The sequence below is a fragment of the Zootoca vivipara genome, chromosome 14, assembly GCF_965207765.1.
Source record: "Zootoca vivipara chromosome 14, rZooViv2.hap1.1, whole genome shotgun sequence".
NCBI classification, from domain to species: domain Eukaryota; kingdom Metazoa; phylum Chordata; class Lepidosauria; order Squamata; family Lacertidae; genus Zootoca; species Zootoca vivipara.
In genome coordinates, this window is record NC_142597.1 from 37,582,249 (window position 1) to 37,603,679 (window position 21,431).

Genomic DNA, 21,431 nt, shown 5'->3' on the forward strand with positions numbered 1-21,431 from the left:
TGGCCATGGCAAATCTTTATTGTTTCCTACGCTGTATAGAGTTTATGCCTGAAGGGAACCTGCTAGGACTTGCCGGCTTTCATTGTTTTCCTTTAGCTTTTCATCCAAAACCTGTATTTTGAGGCAATGGAGAAGCTGCCTGAGTGTCCTCTTGGGTGAGGGTTCTATTAATGGAGGGTTCCAAAGACACACTTGCTCCTTCTCCCTAAGGAACCTTGAGAAGTGCCCTCTGTGCACAGATCTGTGAAAGGAGGAGATACCCAGCTTACCCTAAACTACAGACCCCATTATTTCCCCCTCTCACAGGGACAGCCATGCCAGCAGAAGATGCATACTATTAGTGCAAACTAGCAGTGCAGACATACCTTTACTCTGCCCTCCTCCTCTCAACATTATTTTTTTAAAGAAAAATGATGGTGCCACTGATACAACGCACCTTGAGTTACGTCAGCAAACCACTAGCTGAAAGGCCCACGTCACAGATCATCCGTCAGCCATCATTAGCAGTACAGTCAGCACAGCAAGTCAGGAATGGCTTGCCAATAAATGTAAAGCAGCTTGGCTTTTATGGGTCCTGTGAGCTGGAGAGGTGGGGGCAGAGGAACAACCAGCTCTGAACAAAGCAACAGGGAACAGGGAACCTCTACCTCAAAGGGATATAGAGGAGCTTCACTCCTGTTGAAGCCAGCTTCAATTTTCATTATGCCTGTACAAGCAACTAATTTTTCCACTTTTTTCTTTGCTAGAAAAAAAGGTTGCTGCACAGAAACAAATGGAACCCAACTGTCTTCACCAGCCTGGCAAAACACTACCAGCATATACTTTCCCTGTAACTTCCAACATGCCCCCTTCCCCTTTCTTCTTTTGTGAAGAGAGGGAGGCCAGACATTTTCTTTAGCATGGGGACTTTTAAGCCAGCCTGGGACAGGTATACTTCTACAGTCTAGAGAGTATTTAATGCAGTGCAGCGCATCCCTTCTTAGTTGAAGAGTGGTGCCATTGATTTACGAGTTGGGCTCCAGGTAAAGACCAACCTACAGAGAAGACGTAGGTCTGCACTCAGCTGCACTGTGCTGGAATAAGTGCACATACATACCCAACGAGGTAACAAAGTGTTCGTGCGCATTGAGAGTCTTCATGCATCTTTTGTTCTTGTAGTCCCAGACACGCAAGGTCTTGTCATCAGCACAGCTCAAAATAAATTTTCCCCCAGAATGGAACAGGACGCCACGTACCCAGTTATCATGGCCCACCTGTTGAGAGAGAAAGAGAAAATGGCACAAGGTCACAAGAGAGTACAGTGGTACCTCTAGTTACGAACTTAATTCGTTCCGGAAGTCCGTTCTTAACCTGAAACTGTTCTTAACTAGAGGCGTGCTTCCACTAATGGGGCCTCTTGGTGCCGCTGCGCCGCCGGCACACGATTTCAGTTCTCATCCTGGGGCAAAGTTCTCAACTCGAGGTAACTCTTCCAGGCTAGCAGAGTTTGTAACCTGAGGCGTTTGTAACTCGAGGTACCACTCCATTGTGCGCACACCTGAACATTCACAACGTGATTTGAAATCCAGTAGTAAGATCATTCCACTACTTGCCCCAAACTAACCGCCTTGGAACTACAGGAATTTGAATTCCCCAGATAAGAACAGGGCCCTGTGATGAATTATTCCTTCAATCTGTACAGATTCTAGTCATTCTAACTAGTCTGGCTGGATTCCTCAGAGACTGTTTTTAGGTCATCCAGGCAATATTGTCTCATCTATTCCCTTATGAAGCAACAGTATACAGGATTGCAGTCCGATAGGAGGGGGACACACAGGAACTTACAAGTGTCATAAGGCACATGCCAGTACTAATGTCCCACATCTTAATGGTCTTGTCTCTAGAGCCAGAAAGCAGGAAAGGCCCAGGCTTGCCACTCTTCTTAGTCTATAAAGGAAAGAGAAGGAAATTACAAAAAGGAATATTTCAGGTGGTAGAAATGCAGACTCACCTTTGGAGTACCTGAGACCTAAGCAAGCAAAAAGAAAGTTGTGCTCCAGGTGAACAGGACTCGGAAGTCAATTAAGCACTTCTATGTTGATGAACACAGCAGCAACACTCACACACTTTTAGAACATAATTCTTTAGACTTTGCCAATGAACATAAAATGTTGTTTATGTTCAATTACAATTAATGATCTATATTTAAAGAGAAGCTTGTTTTTCTAATGCACCAATACTGCTGTCTGCATTTTTTTAAGCTCATAGTTTAGCCACTCAAAGAAATCTTAGAACTAGAAGAAAGTTTCCTACCACTCAATAATGACATTGCCTGGGGTCACATGTGGGGCAGGGGAGAGAAATGTCCTCCAAGCACTAGGCACTCCTGCCGAATTTGGCCTCCATTGGCTGTTTTTTTCCTCTCTTACTCCCTCCCTTCATTATCCAGCCTGAAGAAGAGTTCTCGAAAATGGTGTGACTATTTAGCCCATTACCATAAAAAGTTATTATGCTACTGTTTCGCACTGTTGAGTTTTACACTGAGGCCACATTTCTATGTCAGATTGTCATGCCCACTGCCAATTATTCTGTTCACCATTATTCTCCACCGAGGCTCACACCTCCTTCTTTCAAATATGTGCGACTCCCCTTTCTCCTTTCACTCAAGACACCCACTAGAGCTGCTTAAGACACTCCCCCAAAATTCAACTGGGAAGTCTAAAAGAGAAGGGAACCAGGGGCATCTGCCATACGATCCTTTGCTCTTAGAACAAAAGAGATAAACTCACAACTCCATAATCTATTGTTCACATTCAGCCAAAACGCATGAATCTCTCTTAAGAGTGTGGAATTCTTAAGTGTATGTCTCTCCCTTCTACATGCCTCCATTAATATCCAAGCCAGGATAGGCTCAGGCTAAAACGACTTCACAACTCCCTTCATCTTCCACGCCTTTTCTTGGGCAATTATTTCTGCAACAAGCCAGTAGAGGGCAGAGGAGAGAAAGTGAAGCAGCTAAGAAGTCAGCTGAGAGATATGACCATAAATCACACACATACGCCTTTTATTTTAAGTAAGTGAAAAAAAGGGACCAGGTTCAAACTTGGCCACTGTTGAGTGATAGCACGTGTCCACTGTGGTGCCCCAAACAATTCAGAAAAGAAAAGTCACTTCCATGAAGCCTATTTCAAGAGGCCAAGTATGTAGGATTCTGACACGCTCTAGAACAGAGCTCCAGAACACTGCACTGAGCAAGAAGGAGTAAGAGTCTTGTGCACTTGGGGGAGAGAGATGTTCTTTAAAAAATGGATTTTCAGTATGTAACCACACAAATTTGCCCAAAGCCACCACCTCTTCCTTTTTGAGTTAAAAAAAAAGGACTTTGAGCTTTAGATCAGATGTTTATCTGAATCAAAGGGGTGGAATGGCTGTGGGAGACAGCACCAGCATGTGATGGAAATCCGAGGCAACAAGACAGCCACTACAAATCCCACATGTCCATGCATGCCCCAATGAAGAGTAAGAGGTTGAAATTACATGGAGGAGAGGAGAGGGGAGGGGAGGGAAGTGCAATATAAGACTCCATACCTCAGATCCCGTAGCTTCCGATATGGTGGAGTAAGAGCTCTCTGGAGCCCAAGAGATGCACTCTACCACATGCTCATGTTCTCTGAGTTCAGCTTTGCACTCCTTTGTTGCTACCACCCAGACACGCACCGTCTGGTCATTAGAACTACTGGCAATCAGCGTGCCATCCTGGTTAGGCCGCACCATGCGGACCCATTCTCTATGCCCCGTGAAAGTCTTCACGCAGTAGCTGTTTGCAAGGAAAATAAACAAAAAGAAGACCGCTGTTGACAGAACACTACTATATAAAGCAAGAATTGAAGTATTGATGGTTTAGGGACAATGCTGGTGTTGGCAGCAGTTGAAAACAGAATGTTTTGATAAATGAAAGGTCTAAATTGGGTTGAGAAGACTGGGGGAAGTCTGGGCGAATGGACAGGAAGAAAACAGCAGCTAGAGCAAGGGGCCGAGCAGAAGGTTAAACCAAAAGTTATTTGGATCATTTAAAGAATCCATTTCCAAAAGGTAATACAAAATATAAATCAGAAGGAGAAGTTGGGAGAATCCTCAACATTGAGGCAATCTTGAGACTTTTTTTTAAAAAAAATGAACATTAATTATGCCAGTTTTATTCTTCCCTCATACAGTTCTTTCTCCTTCTTAGCATTTCTACACTGGTGACATACTAGTTTGTCATTCCTTCTCTCAGAGATCTAATAGGATTCCAAGAAGCACCAAGCTACAGGATCGGAAGGAGGTATAACAGTTAAGCTTGTACAGAAGATATCCCTTTGCTTGCCGTCTTCTCCACCTTTCTGCATGTTTTAAGAGCAACTGCACCAAACAGTGCCTACATCAGGCTGTTCATCCATTTGTGGGCCCTATCCCACTTGCTGAAGACCAATGGCATATACCACCAGTCACTAGCCTTCCAGATGTTGCGGACTACAATTCCCATAATTCCCAACTGTTGGCCATTCTGGCTGGGGCTGATGGGAGTTGAAGTCCAACAACAAGAGCACATAATGGTTCCCCTGCATTAGGGAGAATCTTCAAAAAGCAACCAGGCACTGTTTCTTCCGTCACATGAACACATCTGCAAGATCTTACCCTGTTTGAACTTCCCACATTTTGATGGTTTTATCCCTCGAGGCAGAGACTATATGATCCCCATTGGGCATGATGGCTACTGAAGAAACATTATGATCATGACCTAGAAGAAGAAAACAACACAACAAACACGCTTACATCAGGCTTCTGCTGTGACTGTGTTAGCTCACAATGTGTGTGAAGAGTACTCGATTCACACAAGCAACAATAATCCTGTATGGTAACCCTCAATATGCAAACCAGGGACCCAACTGAGAGATATACAGGATGTCTACAGTGGTTGTCTGGTTATTAGAAGAAGTGCACTGCATGGTTTCCAAAAAAGAATCTCGTGAATCTAAGTTCTTCTTAAATAAACTTGAGCAAGAAACCAGGGCGCTTAACTCAACCCCAACACACACACACACCACTGGCAGGCTGTAATGAGCAACATGAAACTATCATGGATGCATTTCCCAGTTTCAAAGTCAGACAAGGCAGGTGCATTAGATGTTCAGCACTTTTGCCAGCAAAAGAGAAAGGGGTGCTTCAGCAGTGAAGAGGGAGTGTGAAGTACCATGTGTTCCAGACAAGCAGGCATCAGATGGTCATATCTGAAATACCGAGAACACTCTGGTTGCCACATCTCAAAAATATATCATTGAGCTGGTAACAAAAGTTTGAAAAGGACAGGCAAAATGGTGCAAATGTGAAAACACCATTGCCCCGTTGCCCAAATCTTGCATGCATGCCAGAAGACCTGGGGAGGGTATCACACAGCTCTCATCTTTGTACTACAAAAGTCTTAGAAGCAGCTGGAAGCAGCAACACTCTTCTTTAGAGGATTTCCTTGCTCCAGCACTGCATGAAGAAACCCCTCCCCAAAGTTTTCCAAGCGTGCAAAGCAGACAAGGGGCAAGGGATGCAGGGAAATCTAGTTATCCTGTTGGCTTTGGGGGCAAGCAGAAGCAGCCCAAGTCTTTCTTTCACAGAAAGGCTTGATTTGTATTGCTCCAAAGCTCAGTGTGATGTAAGAAGCTTCTCTCAGATTCTAGAGAACTGGAATGGGAGGGGAGCTTGTGAAGATGTGCTCTCTCCCCAATGCTTCTATGGGAAACAGCAACCATCTCCTCCCATGCTGGGTCCAGTACTCCTTTCCTCAGGCCGTAAATGCAGTTATAGAGGCACATTCTGCTTATCCAGGCTCTTTAAGGACACTCCTAGGCAGCAACAAGAAATGGCCAGAACCGCTGCTTCTGCTATTTTCCCCTGGTAAGGCAGGCAGGCAGCTGCCTCCAGAAAGCTGAACAGAGCGGGGGGCAGGGAATTGTGCATGAAGCAGAATTCACATTTGCAAAACTCTAGCCTAGCCTAATTCACCCAATCCCTTTCAAGTCATATTTTCCACATTTCAAATGTTGAGTCCTTCCCATTGTTTCGAGCAGTTAACAATGCTTCAAACAAGCAGGCTATGGTCTGAACACACAGAAGGCAGGCAGGTTTCAACTATGGAGCAAATAGTATTCCCTCCTTGGGAAATATCCAAGATTCTTATAGAGCTGGCAACAGAATGAACCCAAATGTGATGCTTCCCATGAGTACTCCAGCTCTAACCATACTATACAGTAGAGCAAGATTGCCTCGTCTCATTTCCCAGCAAGCTAAGGAAATGGGCCCATATTAAAGCCTTACAGCTCCCACTTCATCAAACTAGCAACAGGGAACACAAGCCTGTTAACATTTCAACCACAGGCTGCAAAATATACTCAGAATACTGACCAGGTAACAACCATCTTTTTATCTAATAACTCAAAATGCGAACATGGTGGGTCTGTGTTTTGACTACACCAATTTCAGATTGCAAGTGACAACCCCCATGATTATCTTCTTTCATACAGAACAATTCTCTGCTGGAGAGTCAGAGAAACAGCTAAGCTAAAATCATTCTTTCCAACAACTAGCTTTACATGTGCAGTAATTATTATTGAGAGGAGAGCATTCAATCATGTGGTGTCCTCCCCTCCACATAGCTGCTGACTGAAGTGGTATAGTTCAGCCATGAGTTTACCACATCATATGTGTAAGGCAAGGGTGAGAAACCTCCAGCCCTCCCCCATTTGACCTGCAAAGCCAAAGCCATGCCTATCTGCCCTACACACCATCAGGTGTGGGGCAGGCATCATAAATCAGCTGATTAGCAGCATCTGCAAAGCACACTGAAAGGGATTTCTTAGAAGCCCCTTGCAAATCGCTATCTTGCAGAGTCCCCCAACCTTGGTTTAAGAGTTCTGCATCCCCTTCCTAATTTCAGTTTCAAGAAAGGGTCAAGTCTGGACTGGTTTGATTTTAATTCACAATCGAAGTGCGGGGTTCCTCAATTCCTTACCATGCATGGTTCTGATGCACTCAAAGCCCTGGAAATCCCATAGCTTAATTGTCATATCTGCAGAGCAGGAGGCCAATAACTTGCCGCTGTGGTCGAAGGAAATATCCTGCACTGAGTCTGTGTGGCCCTTCAGGGTTCGTTCAAAATCACCTGTCTCATAATCCCATACCTAGGAAGCAGACAAAGAAATTGGTGAACATCTGCCCTCACAAAATACATATATTTCTTACAGGCTCTCATTTGCATTCAAAGCAGCTGTCTGGCACTCTGTTCAACATTAATTCAAAATGGAAGAAAGAAATGGAGCAAGGGAAGAGCCAATAACATTTCTGAAGGGTATACTGACTTTTCAAATTAATTAGACAATAATAAGCACCTCTCCCTTCTCTTTCCACCCAACCCATTTCAAAAATAAATCAATAAGCCAGAAAACAGCACATTTTGCTGCTCTTCCTGTTGCCTTAAACAAGAGCAGACTCCCTTTCTATGGGATGACGCACATGTTTTATTTGTGCAGACACATAAAACTCCTGCTTTCTATGAGACAAAAGCAATATTCAGACATACAGTACCGCTAGAAAACTCTATTTCAAATTCTTGAATATATGCCTTGCACACACTGGCAACTTAGAATAAAGCCAGAACAAAAAATGGGAGGAACCAGTCACCCAAATGAGCCATTGGATGCAGGGCAGGACACAAGTTTTTAAAATATTATTATTCCATTTGCCTTCACCCCAAGGTCCCAGCGTTGGTCACAACAATTAAAACAGTTATTAAAAACAATTTAAAGCAACTTAAAGCTACAGAAATAAGGTGGGTCCTAAAAATATACATTCTCAAGTGTCAAAAGCCAGAGGTGTATCTTCAGCATTTGCCACAAACTATATAATGAAAATGCCAGACACATCTTTGTCAGTAATGACTTCCACAACTTAGGGACTCCCAAAGAAAATGCCCTCTGTTGGGCCATGGTCCCCTTTAATTTCTGAGGGATGTGGAACTACCAAGAAGGCCTCCTTAGCAGCCAAGGGGGTATGAAGGGAACGAGTCAGTCTTTAAAGCAGTATTTCCAACTGGTGTTCTGCAGACATTCATGTAACAAAAACTACCATAGAGATACCACAATTTTCCAAAGTAGGGGCTTGGCTTTTGAAAAACAGGGGATCTGCAGTACTTAGTTAATTGGGAACCACTGCTTTAGGGCCAAGCTATTTAAGGATCTGTCTTGTGATTACCCCGTCCTCCACTGTTCACTCAGTCTCTTGCGACTCCAGAGCAAAAGGTGTGCTGGGGTTTGTTTTTGTTTTTCATGGGTCATGTATGAAAAACCCAATTGCTTCAGGTGATGTATTAAAACAATATATTATAAGACACAGCCCTTAAGTATTAATATACTCACTACCAGTCTGGCCAGTGCCTCCTTGCTTGCCAGCCTCTCCCCACTAACTGCGCCAAAGCTGTTTGGCTGTACCAATGCCAGCCCCAGCAACTCCTTATACGCAGAGTAAAAGTGGCTAAGAGACAGAGAAGTTCAGGGAATGGGCGGAGAGTCCTCTGAGGGCAAAGGACCAGAGGTGAATGTAAAAGGACATGGAAGTAGGGATGAAAGAAACTAGCAGTTCTGGGGGTATGAATAAAGTACAAGTTGAGTGGAAAAGGAGAATGGGGGAAGACATTACAGAAGCTGGGCTAAAATACTTATGAGAGGCATGTGGGGGTGGGAACAAAAAATATAGAAGAAAAGCTGTCTCCAATTAAAGACACTAGATCAGCAAACACTGCCTGAAATAGAGAGGCTGAATCACAATGCCTCCAAGAACAAATGTCTGCACTTAGCTTGAGGGAAGCTGAGCTATAGAACTCTACCTGCCACAAGGAAAATGCTGTGGCAAAGTATTTAGCTACTTCCAATGATGCATTAATATCAGAAGAAAGTTACGCTAGTATTTGCCAGCTGACTGTGCCAAATTCTGCTTCCATCTGCCACACTTTTATAACTGGTTCTGCCCCCAGCACCACAATTTTGACTGGTGGGCCTGAATTTTTTATCCATCCCAAGTGGGCCCTGGGTAGAAAGTCTGAGGACCCTTGTTCTATGCACAAATTCTTCCCCCAACAAAATACGGGCCCAGTACTCACCAAGGTGGCCAACCTGTGTTCTACCAGTTCACAGTGACTGAATCCTCCTCCATCCAATAATCACCACCATTATCCCTGCATACAGAAAGCTAGCATGTCAGGGGGAAGCCTAGCCCTTTGTGGAGGGAATCTGTGTTGTGTATAGAAGAGCAAGAGTTATGGCCCAAAGTGGAGCCTCAGAGCCAAGATAACAGGTTGACCACCTCACTGAGAATCAAGCTATAACGAAATTCAGGCTCCAGCAAGCTTCCACATGAATGAGTCCCAAAGACTGGAAACTACAGTCAACCTACTCATCATGTGTTCTTGGTGTTCTTACTAAGGGCCACAGTAGTACAGTACAATAAGTGGCATACTTGAAGAATCCTAAACTGTTTAAGATTGTACATTATATTGTGCCCAGGAGTGTGCCTGCAGCAAACAAATGCAGGCTTCGGAGACTGGGTGAGAATGGTACATCAACCCATGCCAGTTTCAGGAGGCAAACCTCCAGGCTGCGTATTAACTGAAGCTTCTGCATCTCGATGGGTGACCACAAACACAGAATGCCATTTTGCAAAATCTATATATATAAAAATGTAAAAAGGGCAGGTGGGTGGGTCTCCACTTTTCTCCGAAAACGCTTGACCGATTGGGTTCAAATTCGGACACAACGTCCCATGCGAATGTCCGAAGGATCTTAGAAAGTTTGCAAAAACAAATGCCACACCTGGGCCACGTAAGACCCCCCCCCCAAAAAAACCCTGTTCCAGAACACACAACTCAGCCAAAACTGCATGCTGGGAAAAGAACCAGATTACAAACCAGCACCCTCTAGTGGTGGCTGCGCTGGTACTGCACCTATAAAACCTTCCCTCTCAACAGCACCTTGGCTCTTGTTTACATACTAGGCCGAAGCCTTTACAGACTAGGCTGAATGGAGGTACTGACTCGCCTGGGTGGGGGTTGTGGGGAGGAGGGGATGGAATAGGTCAGGACACGGTGGGACCAGTCACAGGGGGGGAAGGGGGCGGGATATGTCATGGATCGGCACAGGGTGGGGGAAATCACAGGGATGAGCCACAGCAACGCATGGCAGGGCCAGCTTGTGTGTGTGTGTGTGTGTGTGTGTGTGTGTGTGTGTGTGTGCGCGCACACACACACACACACACACACACACACACACCCCATATATACTCTAGTATAAGCCTACTTTTTCAGCACCAAAAATGTGCTGAAAAAGCCGCCCTCGGCTTATATTCGAGTGAAGTTGGCAGCGCCGGAGAAAGGCACAGGACTGGGGGTTCGGAGTACTACGCTGCAACTCACCAAACCCCCATCCTTTGCCTGCTCTGTGCGAGGCGGCGGGGAGGGAGAAGTGGCGAGTTTCTCCCCCACCCCACCGCCAACAGCTGGGAAAGGCATAGGATGGTATTTATTTTTATTTTTGAAATTTACCAGTAGCTGCTGCATTTCCCACCCTCGGCTTATACTCGAGTCAGTAAGTTTTCCCAGCTTTTTGAGGTAAAATTAGGTGCCTCGGCTTATATTCGGGTTGGCTTATACTCTAGTATATAGTGTGTGTGTGTGTGTGTGTGTGTGTGTGTGTGTGTGTGTGTGTGTGTGTGTAACACTATAACTTGGGCCAACACAGTCCAATAAGCACAATGGGAGCCATATCCCAATTCAATAGCCTGCAGCAATCCCTTGAGGTGCACACTTCTGGAGAGCTGCAAGACAGACAGGGTTTATCGAAGAGTCTTACCTTTATTGTGGCGTCCTCTGAAGCAGAAACCATAACACTGAAAACTGGATGGAAAATTACTCTTGTGACAGGACTCCTATGTCCACTCAACGCATACTTTTCTGGAGGACGAGGGATCCATTCTTTAGGGTCTCGCTTCTGACCAAGTGGCCCGCCTGAAGTAAATTCTTCCTTGGCTTCATTTAGTTTGGATTCCAATTCCATAACCTAAATGGAGGTTTAGGTTGGAGAGAGGGCAGGGAGAAAGGAGCGGAGAGAACAAACAAAAGTGTAAGACATCTACCTTGCAAGTCCTGAAGGACCAACACACATTGGCCATCACCAAATCTACAGCAGCCCTGGAACTGTGCCACACAGCTCTCAAATTAGCTCCAAGTACAAGTTGTAACAGCTAAAAGGAACCAAACAAAACCTGAGAGCCACAGGAAAATATCTGCCTGGTTATCTTGAAATCAATCCAACTCTCCTTAGCTCATTTTAGTTTTGAGAAAATGTGTTTGTCGTCATATTTACTTTACCTGAACTTTGTTTCCTTGGATATGAGTGCAAGTCTACTGCTCTGTCATTCCTTCCTTATCAGCCAGAATTTTTCTCTTTCCTGCGTTTTGCATCAAATAACCTTGCTACTATTACCTTTAACAATGCTGCTTCTGTTTGTTTAAAGCAAAAACCTGCCAAGGCTTCAGATGGATCCTATCTCCTACATACCCCGTAGCCTTGAGACCAGTGGGCACATTTAGAGGAATAAGGAGACTAGGTCTGGGTGTTATGTGGTTTTCAACATCATGATATATGACCAGCTAAATATTGTGATATACTGATTTATCATGATGTCTGAAATAAGGATGGAACTATGCAGAGAGGAACAGTAGGGCTGGGTGATACCTGGTTTTCAACTTCGCGATATATCACCAGCTAAACATCATGATATACTGATATATCACAATATCTGAAATAAGAATGGAGCTATGTAGAGGCATTGGCCGACTTCACGGTTTTTCACACATTGTGATTTTTGCATAGCACACACAGACATAAATCATGATTTGCAATATATTGTCAGGTCAAAAATTATAAAACCGATTATAATAGTATGGACTTCCAACCGGATAGTTTATTTTGCATACTTCTTTTAAAAGCACTGCAGCAGTGTTGCCAGCAATATATCAACTGAGGCTTGCACTTACCTTCTTTTGTAATCTTATAACTGATGTCCATTTCTTTTCCAAGAGTCCAGCATACTTCTTATCTAACTCTTCATTCTGAAGATCAAGACAATTGTTGTGAACACATAAATAGTAGGGCAATATTTCGCCAGTTATTGTTTTTTATAAGAATAGCATTTTCTACTGTCTTAGAAATTGAAGGCATGGAGTTGTGGGGCTTATCAAGAAACCCTACAAACCTTTGCATGTAACTGGATGCAAACATGTATGAAGCCAGAGATAAAACACATCCAGATTAAAAGCCAAAGGAACTAGGTATTTAGGGGGGGGGGAGAAGCTCCTTCCATCTGCTTTCACAAGTGCTTCTGTGCTTTTGGGTGGGGTCTTCCCCCGCTTTGGACGATGTGAATTGTTTAATGTGTCTGCAATGAACTGCCCCCCTGGCACGTGTGGTGATTTAATGGGAATGATGGGTCGATACACATTTTCCAAAACTGTCTAACTTCATCGTCCCACAAGTAGACAACCAGATGTCTTTGGGAAGGAACAAGCAGGAAATGAAAGCAATAACCCTCCATGTTTTGTTGCTCCCCCAACAATCAGTATTCTGTGGCACAGTGCCATTAAACGTATGTACAGGTTCTGTTTTGTTATTGTGCCTAATAAGCTCATCTTCCTCCATGAATTTGTCTGATCCCCTAAGCTTGGGTCTGTCTTGTGGCAGCCGGTGCCATGTTCACACACATTCTGTCAATTACTTTGCCAAGAAACCACTGCTGTATTCATCAGTGGATGACCTTGACGAACAGGTTTGTGTTAAGAGGCACAATCCTCAGGACATGCATGATCCAACATCAACCAAGAGCACAAAGCAGACACAAGCACTGAACTATCCGGTGAAGCATCCTGAGCAAGTTTCCCTCCTTACATTATTTCTTCAGGGAAATAACATCTAGCTTACAGGAAGTTCTCAGAGTTTATGAAAGCCAAAAAAATCACACCCTCCTCTCTGGTCTGCCACCATTCTGATTATCTGTGGAGTCAGTGTGTTCAACAAAGGCATGGCCAGAAACCACAGACCAGCTGAGAAATGAATGTCAAAGGGAGTGGCACTGGTTAAAGTGCAGCAGCTCCCCCACAACTGTAAAAATAATAATAATGTTAATTATTTTACTTAAACAAGTTGTGTGCCCTATAAATTAAGGGAAGATGTCAATCTCAAAAATCGAAGGAAATGCAAACAGATGCTATATGCAATGTTTAAGTTCTGGGGTCTCATAGAGTCCAGCAATACTGGAGATTGTAAAAGGCAGGAGAATAGCAGAACGTCAGAACTGGTAATTGGATTATCTTCTTGGTTAAGAGGCCACAGTGGAGGCATTACCACCCTCTGTGCTTGGGGGAATTTGGGGTTATTTGTGAAACTAATTTGTGCTGGAACCAAATGTAGCCCCTGAAGCAGTTGCACGGATAAGATTCCAATTCACTGGTGCTTGGGTTTTGGGGTCTTTTAGTTCATTAAGAGTTCTGCCTAATTCATACTCCCACAGCTTCACTACACAGCTCTCTCATAAGGAAGTGAAACACATCTCCCTAATGGCTGCTGAATAACAAGGCTGCTTAGCATATCCAGGTCCTCCTCCTTACCTTTTGGGGGAAAGAGTTTTTAATGAGGTTGATGGGTATGCCAGCACTCCTTTCATCAAGCCCCATTTTCAATTACGCGTACAATGAGATTACAACCAGGACTTTATTTGAATGAGATTTGGGGAAATGAAATGTAGGGCCTCAAGTGGGTACTTTGGTTAAGGCAGACAAAATTCTACGCTTTTACAGCATGATTGGTAGGCCTAAAGGGTACTTAGGAGATTAGCATATATTTAAATGGTTCAGAGTCGATTATATGATCTGAAGAAATAGCACAGTATTTATAGATCACACCAAGATAGCTATTCCTCCTTCAAAACCTGCAAAGTAAGAGCTGAATTAGGAGTTTCAATTATTTCAAAAAGAGTTGGGTCAAATGCCTAAAGGCTGGTAGACATACACTTCCATTACAAAGAAAGCCTAAACTCCACCACTTAACATTTAGGTTGTATAAACTGCATGCTTGCTGTTGTCGGGAGCATGGAACACAGAAGCAGCACTGCTGTTTCTACCTGTATTATTCAAATAAGGTCAGCAGGATAAAAGGAAGAGGAAGACAGGAAAGTACACATGAGGTGAGGATAAACTGGTAGCCAATTACACACTACTAGCAAGGCCATGGCAGTCCAGGCAAGGCTTTGCAAGAAGCAGAATCAAGTGAATACAAAACAACATTGTCTCACAAAAAATGTGCTTAAAAGTGCACCTAAATATTATACCAAGATGGAATGGAATTGTTTAGAAATCCTAAATAATCTGAAAACAAGAACTGCAGATGGTATAAAAACTTCTATTAGAAAGAGCATTCCTATATGGGACCGCTCTTGCATTTTCCACAGTCCTTTGGAAAGGTTTCTATGTCTATGTGATATTTTGGCTGGTATGTGATGAAATATGGCTAGAGTTGCCACTGAAGAAATTTATAGTACCCATTTTAACCTCTCCCAAATCTGAGTTTTAAGTAAATAGCTGGATCCTTTAGTTGTTGCTGCACGTGTAAAACATGTTGATTTCAAAATGTGTTGTATACGTTATGCATAGCTAGAACTATTCCAAAGGAATTCCCCAATTAAAGGTGATCAACCAAGTCCTTTCTAGAACAGTTAAAGCCTATAGACATGGATTAAGGAATGGTTTTTCTTTTAATGAGGCAGGCCATGTGAAGTTAATAACTACAATGTGAAATGAGATATGCTTCATGCTTTTTTAGTTTCAAGGACAATGTGACATGGTGCAAAGGTTTATAGACATGTGAACATTGTAAGAGCTTGTTTGTTCAGGCAATGTCCCACCTAGTCCAACATCCTATTCTCAGTGACCAACCAGATGCCTGTGGAAAGCAGGACCTAAGCGCAACAGCACTCTGCCCACCTGTGATTCCCAGCAACTGGCATTCAGAGGCAACAGTGTCTGACAGTGTAGGTGGAACATGGCCATTGTGGCTACCGGTAGTAGTGAATATCTTGGTCCATTTACCTTGCATTCTCAATGTACAGACCTCAAGTAAAGATACCGTAGGTGGAAAATTAACAATTCCACAAACTTGGTTAACTTAACAGTCACTGATTGTAGAAGCTTAAGTAACCATTCAGGTTAATTGCGGAGAGTTGTGAGCATTCCATTCCATTACCTCTATTTGGAAAGTTACTGCATACAGAAAGGTTAATCAGGAGCATCACACAAGGAATATGAAGTCTGTACTCACCACATCAAGCTCTGCTTCCTTTTTAAAAACAGAGTATGCCTCTTCATAGCCATTAGAACGAAGGTAATCTGCTATCGCTCGATTTCTAAACGAAGTCATATTTAGATCTTTAGTTAATATTCTTTTTTTCCTCTTTTTTTGAACTTAAAAAAGCCTTTATTTCGTATTTCGTAATTACAAAACAGAATCGTAAATCGTAAATCATAAATTATACATTAGAATTACAAAAAACAACTCCAAATCAAAAGAAGAAGAAAAAAATCCAAACAGAAAAAGAAGAATAAATACACAGGGGAAAAATAAAGTAGAAAAAGGAAAAGGGAAAGAAAGAAAAAAGAAAAAGAATATAGTATATACATATATACATATACCCATGCACATACATATGCATATGAGATATATGTACACATACATACATGTAAGAGCAGCACATACATAAACATAGAAATACAGTACAGATAAAAAACACTTCCTATTGTTTGAACATCACTTCCCTTTGTCAGTTCTTCCTTATCCTACTCTATCTTTTTTTTTTTGGCACCAATATATCCATATATACTTATCTCTGTCCACATATTATCTGCTAAATTGGCCTTTCCTCTATTTATTATCCGTTTGTTGCTCATTCTATATGTATTTTAATCGAAGCATATCACCAGATTTGTATTTATCTTTTCTTTTTTTAAATACTCTTCAACATATTTCCATTCTGCCTTGCTTTTCTGTATCGAAATATTTCTAATTGCTGCTGTCATCTTTGCCAAGTTCATGAATTCCACTAATTTTTCTTGCCATTCGCCAATTGTTAGTACTTTCTCCCCTTTCCAATTCTTTGCTATAAGGAGTCGAGCTGCTGCACATGCATATAGTAATATATTTTTCCTGTCATTAGGGAAATTATCTGGCACCATACTTAATAAAAGTATTTCTGTTTTTTTCTCAAATGTAAACTTAAGCATCTTTTTTAACTTTTCATACACATTATTCCAAAATTCATATATTCACACTGCCACCAGCAATGGAAATAATTTCCTAATTTCTCTTTGCATTTCCAACATTCTTTCGAATTGGTTTTATAATTTTTTGCTATCTTTTCCGGTGTAAAATGCCACCTATATATTATCTTCATCATGTTCTCTTTTATATTTGTACAAGCTGTAAATTTCATGCCTTAATATTCTTTTTATAATTCTGTAGAAATTTCTCTCCCCCTCCCATCCACAAAGCTATGCACCCAAACATATTTGACTGGAACAAGTAAAAGAATACTCCTTCCCTTTTTCTTTGAAAGGGAAATTATGACTAATGGCTAGTTCTGATTTGGATTTTGTGCACAATGGTTTGTTGAACTTTCCGGTGGTCCTTATAACTTCCCTCCATACTCACTGTAGTATAAAAAAAGGTTCCTAGCATGCTGTAGGAGAATAGTTATCTACTGCCAGGACATTGATTGAGAAAAACATTCTTGTTGTTTTGCCTTAACTTCTCGGATGCTTAAGAGACCATGGTATCATCCTAGACCACCTAATAGGAATGGGGAATTTTGCTACGGTTCCCTTGTGGTTAGGTGAGTTTTCTACTGTTGTGCCAGGCGGCATGGGAGATATCCTCTTCTGACCAATGCAAATAATCTCAGGGGCTTTTCCTATTACTCAAATATCTAGACATTGCTAACTGGAGGTGGTTGTCCAAGGATCTGGAGTTTACCATCATCAGTGTTGCTGATGAAATTCAATTATGCTTTTTCTTAAATCCCACTGCGGCAGTGGAAACCCTGAATCATTGCTTGGAACCAGTAATGAGCTGGCTGAGAACCAATAAACTGAAACTCAACCCAGGTGTGACAGAAGTGATGGGAAGTGTAGGATTTTTTGATCAAGAAATTAATGAACAGGGCTTCCTGTTTCCGGCAGTGGGAAATGGCTGACTCCCATACGATCGGACCCCAGCCGTGTCAGTAATTCAGGGCTGATATAGGGGTAATTAGCCCTGGCAGACTCCCCAGGATGGGGGGGGGAACTGTCTCGAAGACCCGCAGATTGTCCGAGATTGTCAGCTTGCATCAAGGTGCAGGTGGCAGGACACTGGGTCACAGAGCACTCTCCAAAGCCACTCTCATAGCCGGAAATATCTGTTTGATAAAATAATTAAATTTGGACAATAAACAGACATAGTCTGGACCGAAGAAGACTGAGAAAAAACCTTCAGATTTGTACAGTCCTTGGCTAGGACTTCAAGGCTCGAAATTCAAAGAGATTCTCGTCATGGTGTTTGAACTAAGGTGGTCTTGGTACGATCTTTTTTTTCTCTTCACAATACTTACAATTGGTTTTTCTATGCCAAGCCTCATTAAGAAACCTGATTTATTTTGAGGAGTACAGATGGACTTCTATTTATAATTGGATATTCAATTTCACAGCTTTATTTGGTTTGAGAGATTTGATAAAGAAAAGAAGAAACAAGATGGCGCTTGTTAATGACGCAGCTCAGAAAAATGCAAGTTCCTCCCTGTTTCGAAGGAAGTGGAGATGCTTGCTGGCTGACTTTGTAGTGATTTGAGATAATAATTAGGGATAACATGCAGTGCAGCTGTTTGCAGAGTTTTTTCATTAAGTGCTAGAGAGAAGGCTAAATGGATGTCTAGCAGCCCCCCTCCTAGGGCCCAGGAGGGGGAAATGTCTCCAAAAGCCGATCAATCATCAAATGATTTATATCTGTGGAATAGTTTATTTACCGGTACATTGCAAGATGCAAACAGTATGCTTTACATCAAGTGACAGACTTGGACTGCAGCCCGGATGAGAGTAACTTACACCTTAATAACACAGGAGTTGCTGCGTCACTAAACTTTAAATGAGGACTAGGACAACAGCCTGGATTGGAAGATTGGAATGAAGTCAGGAAAAGCTGCACTGGTAAATAGACAGAGCAAGAAGGAGGCAGGAACGAGATATGGAAGATATTCTTCAAGCAGTCCAGACTATGGGAAGCCCGGAAAAAATCAATTAATAATTCGGATTACAATTTGGTCTTTTTATTTTAGTTTATTGTTTTTAATTGGATTATGATTATGATTATATGTTAATTAGCTGTTTTTATTGGAAAATTAATAAAAATGAATTTTAAAATGATTATTTTTTTAAAAAAAAAACGAATTAGTGAACAGGACCTGGACAGTGGCGTATCCATCATATCCATATCCATCATATCCATCATATCCATCCTTGAACTGCTGATCCACAGAATGGGGCTTCTCTATGATTCCTAAGAGGTGGCTGTGGTGCAGAGTGCCTTTTTCTTCACAAAGCACGCCAGCTGTACCCTTGCCTTGGTAAGAGATATCTGCCCTATCACTCTAATGCACTCTGTGCAAATCTGCATTTGAAGAGAATTCAAAAGCTTCAACAGGTCAAAAACGCCAGCATCTGTATTTGTAACTGGTACACGAAGGACCACACAACACCTGTTTCCATCTTCAACTTGAAGTGCTGGTTTTGACCCTAAAAGTCTTACTTAGCATGAGTATCTGAAGCAACATTCCCTCCCATATCTTTTATTTCATATTTTGTGTGTTCGTCACACACCCCTACATTCACAGAATGGTGCGCAAAAATAGAACAAGTAGGAATTTAATTTTTAAAAAAATCACTGAATCAAAATTACAATGTAGAAAGCAACTTTATAAAAACAAACAGTACAAAAGAAGAAAAACTCGTCAAAGCCCTACTACTCCCCTCCAAAATCTTGGTAAAAGTTGGGACCTTACTTCTTGTTTAAAATACGAAATGGAAACATGTGTCTCAGTCAGGGTGGATTTGATTTAAATCAAACTGATTTAAATCACTAGTCAGTAAGGCTTGATTTAAATCATAGTTTTCTACATAAAGACTAATTCTTGCTGGTATAACTTTAATATGCTGGTAGATGAAGATTTTTAGAATAACAACTTTTCATATTAGTTTTTTTATCCCCAGTTTAATAGGTTAATCATTCATACTGTATTTGGACAATTTTTCTGTTGTACTTAGGAAGGAGAAAAATAATCATTACCTTAATAATAACAATTTAAAAAGATTTATTCAACTAAAACAATAACATTACAGCATATGTTATTTGCTTAAACAAACATCCATGTTTGTTAACTAATTTGGCTAAACAAAAACAAAATATATATATTTTAAGAAACTTAGACTGTCAGCCCAGCCTACACATGAAAAACTTACATACTATCCACTCCAAACAATCAGAAAAATATTGTTTCTATTCTATTCACTGAACTTCTTGAAACTTAGCACTGAAGGGGTTGATGCTGTATTCATAGGTTTGTAGAACAATAGGATTAAGGATATTTTTTCTTAACTCTGTTCATGTTATAACATTTTTGCTGTGAAGAAGAGGCATGTGATCTCTGTGGAGTCAAATTCAGTTTTGAGAACTGCAAAATAAACCAAGCATCTGTGATAATATCTTGCAGGCAGAGAAACTGCCCAATAATCTTACAAAAACCTCTGGAAGAGCATGACATTGTGAATGGATTAATGGAATTTATTTACCCAAAAAAAATTAAACATATACAACCTTATTCTACATAATTAAAAAACTAATCTTTATTTCATGATGGAATAACCTTTGGATGGTAATATATTTTCCTCAAAAAGCATTTTATTTTTTAAAAAATCTGATTTAAATAAAAAAAAATCCGATTTAAATAAAAAATGCCGATTTTTTTTATTTTTATCCACCCTGGTCTCAGTGGAGAGTTACATATACTCAGAGCACCACTGAAGATCCTTCCCCAGATCCCAGACCTCCTATCTCATCCAAAGAAGGAACCAACGGGAAGGCCTCATTTGCCAATCTAAAGAGATGAACAGATCAGTATGGGAGAATGAGCTCTTTCAAATCCTTGGGGGGTCCCAGGTGATTTAGGTCTTAACTCAATGTAACCACCTTGGGTGTCATCAGCATATTTTCTGACACCTCACACCAAATCCTTCAATGACTGCTTCCAGGAACTTCATATAAATAAATAAATAAAAACTGGTTACAAGACACTCCTCTATACATTAGGACCATCCAGAGTCTCCTTTGCAAATGTTCCTGCTATCTGAGGTACTGTGCATGGTCATATGATCTAGACCAGCATTCACCCATTTGGTGCCCTCCAAATGTTTTGCTGACTACGATTCTCATCACCTGTGGCCATTGGCCATTCCAGCCAGGGGCTAACGATTGTTGGGAGTCTGAAAAACCCAAATGGCACCAAGATGGTGAAGACTGATCTAGTCGCTTCTTGGCAGTGATATGGCAGTTATGAACTTCCTACCCCAAAATTTTCCCTTGGCAACTTCTTCCAGCCTTTTGAAGGCAGATTGAAAACCTTTCCACTTCAGAGAGCTTTTAGCAGAGTTGCAAAGCTGGCTTAAACTCCCTTCTCTGGTGTTTTAAGAACAATGGACAAGCAGGACAAGATGAGAATGGTTCAATTGAACCTCTCTTCAAATTGGCCTGCAAGAAATTTAACAAAGCTAACATGCATCACCAGAGACAAGGCCACCTGGAACCTAAGACTATTTACTACAGAGGTCCCAGTACAATAACTGTTGGAAGGAACTGCCTCCTGGCCCAGAATCTGCTCTTTGTTGGGTGGAGCAGAGATCATGAAGCATCTGCATCTCTAAATGTCAACAGGAGAATGAGAATATCCCCATTCTTAATGTCAATTTGTGCTATAATGGATTTTTTCCCTTTTATTTTTTTAAAAGATTTCTCATGCTCCCTCTTCCTCTTCCTCTCTCTCTCTCTATATATGAAGGCACTTAGTTTAATTATTCAGTGGAATAAATATAACAGGGACTGGAAATTTTGGGCTTTCCCTGTGATAGGGGGTGTCCCAATTAACAATCACATTAAACCTTAGTTTATTTTAAACCATGCTTTAAGATGAACAAGCAAAACATGCTTCACTCCTTTCTTCAGTTTTCTAGGGAGGAAATAAAACACAGA

The 21,431-nt window shown here is 41.6% G+C and overlaps 1 protein-coding gene across 4 annotated transcripts in view; it reads right to left on the reverse strand.

Annotated features, from left to right (window-relative positions):
- PAFAH1B1 (platelet activating factor acetylhydrolase 1b regulatory subunit 1) overlaps positions 1 to 21,431 on the reverse strand; it is a 55,006-nt gene that overhangs the window by 4,075 nt on the left and 29,500 nt on the right. Inside the window, exons 1-10 of one of the 4 annotated variants that reach the window (XR_015947057.1) lie at positions 18,595 to 18,800; positions 15,426 to 15,510; positions 12,095 to 12,169; positions 10,908 to 11,114; positions 7,022 to 7,190; positions 4,657 to 4,759; positions 3,568 to 3,796; positions 1,825 to 1,926; positions 1,097 to 1,253; positions 437 to 581 (exon numbers count right to left, since the gene is read on the reverse strand). Coding sequence is in view for 2 of the 4 variants with exons in the window: in XM_088657890.1 (XP_088514016.1) it covers positions 1,097 to 1,253; positions 1,825 to 1,926; positions 3,568 to 3,796; positions 4,657 to 4,759; positions 7,022 to 7,190; positions 10,908 to 11,114; positions 12,095 to 12,169; positions 15,426 to 15,510; positions 18,595 to 18,647 (1,180 nt within the window). In the remaining 2 variants the exon portion in view is untranslated. Of the gene's footprint in view, positions 1 to 436; positions 582 to 1,096; positions 1,254 to 1,824; positions 1,927 to 3,567; positions 3,797 to 4,656; positions 4,760 to 7,021; positions 7,191 to 10,907; positions 11,115 to 12,094; positions 12,170 to 15,425; positions 15,511 to 18,594; positions 18,801 to 21,431 lie in introns of those variants that run through there. The other 3 variants (XR_015947058.1, XM_088657890.1, XM_035138966.3) reach the window with 3 other exon arrangements.